The sequence below is a fragment of the Ipomoea nil genome, unplaced genomic scaffold (assembly GCF_001879475.1).
Source record: "Ipomoea nil cultivar Tokyo-kokei standard unplaced genomic scaffold, Asagao_1.1 scaffold1952, whole genome shotgun sequence".
Taxonomy (NCBI): Eukaryota; Viridiplantae; Streptophyta; class Magnoliopsida; order Solanales; family Convolvulaceae; genus Ipomoea; species Ipomoea nil.
In genome coordinates, this window is record NW_017618380.1 from 279278 (window position 1) to 288619 (window position 9342).

The 9342-nt window shown below is 41.9% G+C and overlaps 3 protein-coding genes across 3 annotated transcripts; 2 read left to right on the forward strand and 1 right to left on the reverse strand.

Annotated features, from left to right (window-relative positions):
• Positions 1-1889: 1889 nt before the first annotated feature.
• Positions 1890-3740, forward strand: LOC109146944. Its single transcript, XM_019294592.1, has 4 exons — positions 1890-2030; positions 2284-2628; positions 2917-3072; positions 3695-3740. Exons 1-4 carry the CDS (start codon positions 1974-1976, stop codon positions 3698-3700), a joined length of 564 nt encoding a protein of 187 aa, XP_019150137.1. The 5' UTR covers positions 1890-1973; the 3' UTR covers positions 3701-3740.
• Positions 3741-3789: 49 nt separating this feature from the next.
• On the forward strand, positions 3790-5048 carry LOC109146919. Its single transcript, XM_019294571.1, has 4 exons — positions 3790-3796; positions 3992-4098; positions 4478-4615; positions 4719-5048. The coding sequence occupies exons 1-4, from the start codon at positions 3790-3792 to the stop codon at positions 5046-5048; spliced, it is 582 nt and encodes a 193-aa protein (XP_019150116.1).
• A 1307-nt stretch (positions 5049-6355) lies between these two features.
• Positions 6356-8328, reverse strand: LOC109146920 (protein FAR1-RELATED SEQUENCE 5-like). The gene is made up of 3 exons (XM_019294572.1): positions 8188-8328; positions 7557-7771; positions 6356-7334 (listed from the first exon to the last, which is right to left on the reverse strand). Exons 1-3 carry the CDS (start codon positions 8326-8328, stop codon positions 6356-6358), a joined length of 1335 nt encoding a protein of 444 aa, XP_019150117.1.
• Positions 8329-9342: the final 1014 nt, after the last annotated feature.

A 9342-nucleotide genomic window follows, 5' to 3' on the forward strand; every position in this document is an offset into this window, starting at 1 on the left:
GTTTTATTGTTAGCATTTCTGCCAATTTTTTTTTTTTTTTTTTTCCGGTGGTTCTGCCGTGTTCGGGATTTGGGTGGGGGTGTGTGTGGGTTGTTTGGGGTTTGGAATTTGATTGTTTTGGCTTGTCTATTATTGGTTTGTTGGTATGGAAATTGTGGCTTTGGGTTTTTGTTCCTTGCATTTCGTTAGTTCTTGTTTTTTTTTTTTTTTTTTTTTTTTTTTTTTTTTTTTTTCCAGAATTCTGCCGCCATTAGGGGGGTATTTGTATGCTTGCATTGTTGTGTTTACTTTCACCTCAGTTTTGAATTTGTTTTTTGATGTTAGGTCTTAATTTTATAACCCTGTCGTGATGCATATTGTACATGAGATACTTCTATTCTTTTTTTTTTCTACTTTCTGCTGCCAGTAGGGGGTTGGGGGGGGGGGGGGTATTTGTATGTTGTGTTTAGTTTCACCTCTGTTTTGCATTTGTTGTTTGATGTTAGGTCTTATTTTCATAACCCTCTTGTGATGGATATTTTACTGCTTCTATAAAGACATATCTTCTTGTACATGGAGATAAAATAATTGTATATGTTTGATGTTTTAGTTTTTTTTTTATTTTTTTATTTCATATATACACATTTTATTTCCAGTTTATTTTTCTGGAAAACTCCTTGTATGTAAACAAATCAGCAACAAGTGTTGAGTTGTGCACACGTATGTCTGCCTGTGTGCACGGAGTAGTGGTACATTCCTTGTTGGTGTTTAGATTACTGTGGTGTGGGTTTTTTAATTTGGTGTATTACTCCTGTAAATGTTGGCTGTGTAATTGCAATTTATTTGGATGCAATAATTACTTTTGTTGCGTGTATTGTTATTTCATGTTTGTGTGTCTTCGTGGTAGTTGGTTGCGTATGTCGATGCGTTTTTTTTTTCCTAGGTAAGAAGGTTAAGGTGGCGCAGTGTGCTCCTGGTGGCCCTTTAAGTTGTTTGAGTGATGATGATTTTGTTTCACCGCCTTTGGCTTTTTTGGCGAGATTGCAACAAGATCCATTGTGGAATGGTGCTGATGCTGTTCCCGATGATGATGCATTGTCTGAGCAGTCTGTTGGTGGGGATGTTTCTGAAGAGGGATCTGATTTTCCTACTATTAAGTTTCGGGCACAGGCTACAGCGCTTGTGGATTCGCTTGTAGATTTGTCAACGTAGCAAAAGGATGATATTAGGAGCTTGGGGTTTGGGTCATTGTTGGATTTCAAGGTGGCTGAGTGTCCTCCCCGTCTTTTGCATTGGCTTTTAAGTCAATTTAATGGCCAGACGAGGACATTTGACCTTGGTGGTGGTAGATCTTTGTCTGTCAGTGAACACGATGTTGAGTTAGTGTTGGGGTTTCCACGGGGTCATATTGAGATGGCAAAACGTGATAAGCATCATATTAGTAATTTGTTGAAACACTAGAGGGGTTTGTTTGAGAAGGTGAGCCATAGGGTGACTGCGTCTCTTATTGCAGAGAAGGTTATGGGCGAGGTGAATGGTGGGGTGTGGTTCAAGAGGCATTTCTGTATGTTGGTGGTTTCCACGTTGGTGTCGTCTATGAGCAACGGCTATGCTAATCAGATGTACTTCCAGTGTTTTGATGACGTTGGACGCATTCGCGATTTGAATTGGTGCAAGCTTCTTTTGGATTCGTTGGTTGAGACGCAGGATGCTTGGAAATCTGGTCGGCATAAGTGCTTTGTTGGGCCTGCTGAGTTTGTTGCGGTATGAGTTTATTTTTTATTTTGTGAGGGATTTATTTTTTTTGTTGCATGTTGCCGTAATTTGGTGTGTTTATTTTTCAGTTGTTTTATGTGGACCGGGTCTTGCCTTTTGAGCGTTCTGTACCCCGTTTGTTGCCTTCATTTCGGGGGTGGACGTCTGAGTTGTTAGCTTCCCGGGAGGGTGCGGAGATAAGCCGTGGTGGATTTGGGGTTGGTGTCATTGAGCCCCCTATGGTTGTATTTGAATCGCATGCTGGGGATGTGCATCATCCTGATTTTGGCCCCAAGGTAAACCTTTTATTTCAGTTTCTTATTTTTGTTCTGTGTTCTGTGGTGTATTTGTTTTCGTTACATTGTGGTTCGAGTTACCAGTGCACAGACATTTGGGTTATTGTGCACGTGAGTACATTTAGATGCAAGGTTGTTCGTTTCATTTGTTTACGTAGTGCCGTCATGTGGTTTACTGTTGTGCACATTAGTTTAATCTTGTGTGCGTATTTGTTTCATGCTGATATATGCGCTTCTGTTTGTGTTCCCCTAGACTTTTGAATGCGTGGTTGGTGAGGTTGGTGCTATGTTAGAGAGTTCCATTCGTGGGTTGGCCGATTTCTTCGCGATGGCTCGTGGTACAGTTATGGAGGCTGAGGTTTGTCGGCAGGTGTACGGTCCTATTCAGCCCCGTTTGCGTGAGTTGGATGCTGACTTTCGGGCCATTGTTGGGTCTGTGAGCTTGAGTGATGTTCCGTCTTTTAGCCTTGGTTTGACCCAGGATTTTGGGTTCGGGGGTGTTTATGTTAGTGGTCCGGATGCAGTTACTGAAGTGGTTAACAATATTGCTGCGGAGTGTGTCGCTGTTGAGCGTGACGGGGGTAATGTTATGGATGAGGTAAATGCATTTTGTTCCCGGTATTATACGTTGGTTGTTTGATGTTGTTTAGTGGCTACTTTTGTGCTGTTGGTTGTAATGTATTGGGTGTGTTCCTTTGTAGGGCGTGGGGGATGTGTGCGCTGAACAAGCTACTGTTGGGGTGCCGGGTGATGAGGCTGTTTTGCCTGAGGGGGGCGATGTAAATATTTTGTGTTCCCCTTACTAACTATACGTTGGATGTTTGAAGCTGTTTAGTGGCTACTTTTGTGGTGTTTGTTGTAATGTATTGGGTGTGTTCCTTTGTAGGGCGATGGGGATGTGTGTGCCGAACAAGCTGATGTTAGGGTGTCGGATGAAGATGTGGTTTTGCCAGAGGGGGGCGATGTTGGCATTGGTGGTGTTGGTTCAGGTTTGGGTGTTTCCCCTATGTCGGACTGTGCACCATTCAGTACCCCAGTTGAGGTTCGTTGTTTTTGTTTGTGTTCGCAAACATATTCTGTTCATAGGCCTCATGTTCTGTGCATACTGGTTATTATAGATGTGCGTAGCAGATGTTTGTTTTGGTGATTTCTTTTTTAAGGTGTGTTCTGATAGCTGATGTAGATAGCTGTGGGATTTGTGGGTTATTTTAATTTTTTTGGGGGTTGCTGTGTGCTAGTTTATATTTGTAATTGTGCACGGACGTTTTGGATTTGTAGTGGTTCCTTTAAATGTTTATGGGGTTGTGTTTGGTGTCATTTGTTGTTGTTTGTTTCTTTGTTTCATGGCAGGAATGTTTAAAAATTAATGTGGTTTCTGAGCCCACGTTGTCTGATGGCCCGGTGTGTGCGGCTCCGGTGAAAGCGGTGCGTCCCGTTATGCCTCTTGGATCCGTCCCCCACGTTGTTGCCGCTCCTATTCAGTATGAGCCAACAGGCCCAAGTGAAGCTGTTGCGTTTCCCATGCCTGACCTTCCGGAGGATGCGTTAATAGTGAATTGGTTATTGGGGGGGTCGCCTGCTGACATGTTAGTTTACCGGTTTTGTTTCTTATGTTGGTTTGCATATTCGTTTTATTCTTTGCACTTACTATTTGGTTATATTAGGGTTGAGACTATATTCTGTGTTGGTGAACGGACTTTGTCGTGGGAGAGTTTGCTATCGCTGACACCGGGTTCTGAGGTTGATGTTGGTGTTATAGATGCTTGGTCAGCTGTGTTGAATCGTCGGGAGGCTACTAAGGGCTGTGCGTCACCCTCACGGCTTTTTGCTTCGACGTTCACGACGGTTAGTATCAATTCCATCACTTCCATTTCATTTTACTGTTGGTTGCTTTGTTTGGGGTTTTTGGTATCCGGTTTTTTATTTGTTTTTTTTTTCCTGTATTCTTTAGTTGTCTACAGTGGTTGATACTTCCCATCCCCCGGAGAAGAGGTTAGCTTGGTTCTCTGAGCGGTTGAGGATGGACTTGAAGTTGTCACCGTATGAAGATATTTGTGAAGTTGACATGGTATGCTTGATGAAGTTTTGTTTTTTCCATCTTAGGTTTGTGTGTTTCTGTATGCTCGCACATCCAGTCTCAGGTGTGCGCACTACACAATTCTTATGTGCATACTATTATAACATGTCCTCACCATATGCAGCCACCAAGTCTATTAGTATTTCAAGTTTTCATACATGCATTGTGTGGATACTGTAATGCCATATGTATATTTTTAAATTATTATTTTAGTATTTTTCTAAATAGCATTTAGTATCTTGGTGTATATCAGGTGTGCACATTGCACACTTTTTATGTGCGTACAGGTTGAGTTCATGTGTTCGGTCTGATATTTTGGTGTACCACTAGATCACACCCGAATGCTTTTTTTTTTTTTTGTCGTGTGCAGCTGTTTTTCCCAATTCTACGGCGTGGTCACTACTTCTTGTTGTGCCTTGATTTCCCCCGGTTTCGTTATGAGATTATTGACAATGATTCTAATCCTAAAGCAAAGGCGTTGAAATATGGCGATTGTATTGAGGATTTGGTTAGTATTGCTCTCTGTGTGCCCCTACTCCGCTTTTGTTCTGTTTGTGTTATTTATTTATCCAGTTTTCTATAGTATGAGCGTTGAGTATTTTGGATTTCAGCTAGGGATGCTATCTAAATTCTTTGAAGTTATTTCTCCTCCGCGATCTACTGCGTGTGTTTGTGTGGAGTCAAAACGGTTGCAAATGCCTTGGCGGGATTCAAAGAATAAGGTTGATTGTGGTGTTTTTCTCATGCGGCATATGGAATCGTATGTTGGCCAACGTGTTCGTGATTGGGAGTGTGGTCTATTGAAGGGGGATACCCATTCGTTGCACAAGCTTAGGCTGCGTTACATGTCAGAGATTGTGATTTCAGTTCATAATGTGCACAGGCAGATCAATCTTTCTTGGGCGTACCAGTCCATATCTGCTCCTCTTCCACCTGTGTAGACTTGTGACCTATTTAGTTAGGCATTTTTGGTTTTTTTTGGGGTTGTGTGCACCCAGACGTTGTAGTTGTGCTTAGAGTTTGTTTTTGGTTCTGTACGCTGTTCTCTCCCGCTGTGGTGCGCACTGTGATGTGCTATTTCGTGGTTGTGCTTTTTACTCAATATTTGCTTATATCCAATGCTTATTAGTTTATCTTTTTGCATGGTATCCTAATTACTGCTCCCTTTAATGTTTGTGCGAATAAGTGGGTGCCTGTGTGCACTGCAGTGTAGCTTGTGTGCGCTGGGTGTGCGGTATATATACTTTGGTATGGGATCACGTTCGACCATGTGTGTACCGCTGTGGCGTGTTTCTGTGCGCGGGGATTATTTTCGATCATTTGTGCGCGGCTTTGTGGTGTATGTGTGTGGGGGTTTGTCTGTGAACTTGGTGTGTAGACTAATAGTTGTGTGCTTGGACTTATTTCCCCGGGTGCGTAGGGTGGTTGCTGTGTTTTTTTTTTTTTTTTTTTTTTTTTTTTTTTTTTTGGTTTAAAACAGAATGCTACGGATTAATGAGTCCATGTACTCAATGGGTGTTCATATTATCCAATTAATGAGTTTTGTGGTTGTGTGCACCGCTATGATGTGTTTCTGTGCGCGGGGTGAGTTTTTGGTCACGAGTGGGCGGATGTGTGTTGTAGGTGTGCACGAGTGGTTGTCAACTTGGCGTGTAGACAATTAGTTGTGTGCTCGTACGTATTGCCCTGTGTGCTGACTTACGCTTCATAAAATCGAATTAATACCAATATTGTGCAGTTTATAAATTAATGGCAGTGCGCACATCGTATGTATAACAAGGGTGCTTCATATAAATAATGGTGTACGGTTCGTAATCGTAAACTAAATTGCATTGTTCACTGTTTATAAAATAAATAGTATTCTAAACTTCGTGTGATGCAAGTTTATCTGGACAGGTGCGACTGTTGTGGCCTGGCAAGTCGCATATATTGCATGTTCGTCCTTTTTTCTGTTGTTTATTTGTGATGGCTTTCTCTTTGTTGCTTTTGAGTCTCTTCCCACTTCCTTTGTTCTTTGCCACTTGTGGTGGTTTTATTTGTATGTCTCCTGGTCTGCGTGATCCTATTAGTCTTTCGAACACAGATTCGTTGTTGCCACTCTGTTGTGTTTTGTTGCGTCTCTCTTTCTAGATCTTTTTTCAATTGTTGTAATGTTGCCAACATTTTGTCCATTTTGTCTGGCCAACCATTCGCTAATCCAATGCAGTTGTAGAATTCGTTCCATAGCTGATTTGCAACTTTTGTTGTTTCATTCGCCTTGATAATATTTGTTCTTCTTGCCCATGGTACATCGTGTAATGGCTGTGCATGTGCGTCTCGTGATCCATCGTGGAACAATATGCCTGCACAGTATACCGACACGGTTGAAGTGCTTGCATGCACACTCTATTTGCTCCTTGCTTGGGTTTTCTGTTACTTCAAACATTTTTCCACGTTCCTCAACTTTGTAAGTCCATATATCACCTACGGAGTTTTTGTCGGTGATGTAGCACGTGAAACTGGCATCCCATACCTCTTGTTGAAATTCATAGAATATGTTTATTGTGTACACTCTCGCAGCGTGCTTCTCAATACTCAAAGGGGTTTTAGTTTCAGGGTACGAACCTTCATTTTCGGCAATGAGTTTTAACTGTCTATGTCTCTGTTCTCCAATTGCACTGTTGTATTGTGCCATGAATTCTACCAAGCTACAGTGGTGGTTTGTAAATTTTCCAAAGTAGCTGTTTTCTGATTCTGACCGTGATGTCGTCCTTAGCAGTCCTCCCATTAGTATGTCGTTGAAGTATGCTGGTATCCACGAGGCACGTGCCTCGTACAGTTGTGCAAACCACCTATGTTCTTCAAGACTGTAGTCCTTCATCAGTGTTGTCCATTTTCTCTCAAATTCATCTACGGTCAATGTGTCATCCCATACGGTATTATTCAGTTCCTTTTTGAAGTCTGCATTATGCCACAGTGCAACCCCTACCTTTTCTCCAACTTTTGACATGATGTGCCACATACAGAATCTGTGCCTGGTTGTTGGCATAGTTTGTGGTACTACTATCTTTAGTGCTGGATCTTGGTCGGTTGTAGTACATCTTGGTGTGTATTCCATGGCTGCCTTGAACTTCATGGCTAGCCACTCATATGACTCTACATCCTCTTTCGCAATCAAGCCAGCCCCAAATGTAATGCTTCTTTTGTGGTTATCCACCCCAGTGAAAGGGACGAACACTAACTTGTACCTGCAATGTAAGCACGGTTGCAATTAGTAGTTCGCAAACTTGTTGTGGTTGTAGTACCAGTGTCCTGCACGCTACTGCGCACACAAATCTGGTACATCAAGCACACGAGTATATATATTATATATATATATTTTTTATTAACATAAGCAGTGTATGCGCACATCTTTTTTAGCATGCATGCACAGTCAGTAGGTATCATATGTAATGAAGTGCGATATTTACCTGTTTGTGCTGTATGTAGCATCAAATGACATGACGTCTCCAAAGCATGCATAATTCCTCCGACATTCTGCGTCTGCCCAGAATAACCTAGTTAATTGTGCTTCTTCGTCTATGTCAAAATCGAAATAAAAGTCCGGGTTGTCCTCTTTTCTTTTGAACATGTCTTCTATCAGCATTTGGGCGTCCGCCTCAGCTATGTAGGCCAATAGTCCCGTCTAAAATTGCAGAAGTCAATGCATGTTGCTCTATATCTGTGAAACTGCCCACCATCTCTTTGAACAGTCTGAATGCTTTTGTGGGTCCTATGTTTGCCTTTGCACAGTGAGCCAAGAAGGTTTTGTGGCCGATGTCAAGTTGTCTATTTATCTTTAAAAAAGGTTTGCCATTGTCCGAGCATAGACAATGTGTATGTCGTAGTTCCATTGCATGGACTATATACCCACCAGTTTTGCACTTTGTCATTACCATACGTGCCTTACAGCCTATCCTGTTGGACACTCTCCTTCATTTCTTTTTCTTTTGAGCTATTTGTTGACTCCTTCCGTTCGGCCTTGTAACCCTCTCGTGAGCATAGCATATATTTAATTGACACTTCCCCGAATCGATTTCTCCGCTTTGTGCCATGCCTAACATCAAATCCTACTTCCTTAGCGTATGCTTCGTAGAAATCAATCCCGATGTCTACTGTTTCGAATTGCTGTCCTTCGTATGGTGTCATCTCTTTTTCTGTTGCCGGTGTGTAGTATTTTGCACCATCATCACGGATTTCCATTGCGCACTGTGTTTCATAGTGGCTACATTGGCCTTGACCTGTTCAACACATGAAATACACATTAGTTTTGTAGTCCGATAATTTTCGCAATATGTGCATGTTAGGCTTTCTCTGTGTCCAAGGTTCTACTAGGATGGTTCGCTTTGTGCATTTTTCTTCCAGGGTTTTTAAATGGTTTCTGTTGTGTGCACACGTCCCCCCCGTTTGTGTGCACCTCACCCTAAACACATGCAATCCTTTCTCCTAATTATCCAATGGCTGTATAACTTTTCCTGGGTGTTTACTACTGCCGTATGGTGTCTTCTAGGTGTCCCATTGATGTTTTACATCTGTGCACGGGTGGATTGTTTTATTTTCACTGTAGCATTGGAACTTTCGTCACTGTACGTAAAGTTTGTAGTATCCTATGTGTGCGTGTGACTATCTGGTTATGTGCACGGGTCAGTAATTTTGTTTTCCCTATCACCACATTACAGTATTCATGTCGTGTTCATGATTAGGGTTTCCCATTACTCACGGTTTGTCCATGTTTTCCCCAATACATAAATATATACTGCACACAATAATTGATTATGAATAGTAACTGTATTTATGCGCATACTTTTCAATAATAATTCGCTTTCTATTCTACATCTATCATAATCAAGTTGTGATGTTTACTTGGTACTGATGGTGGCGTCCCTTCCATGTTCGCCTCCTTGTTGTCGTACGTGGCGTCGCCGGTCCTCCTTGTGTTTGTCGTGCTTGGGTCGCCGGTTTCTTTCTATACACGGTGTTTTCCGTTGGAGTCGTGGATCGCGGTGGTCTGGGAGTGCCGTGTGTATTGCCTAATAACTAATCATACTAGAATTAATATTCTTTATTTTAGGTTGCATATCAGAATCGTAGGTTTGCCTTAATTAGGATTCAGATTGTTTGTCTAATTTGCCCTTTTCATATGTAATTGTCATCGTGGCAGTGGTTTCTCATCTTGCATCTAGTCCATTCATCTACTCTAATCTAATGGCCAATATT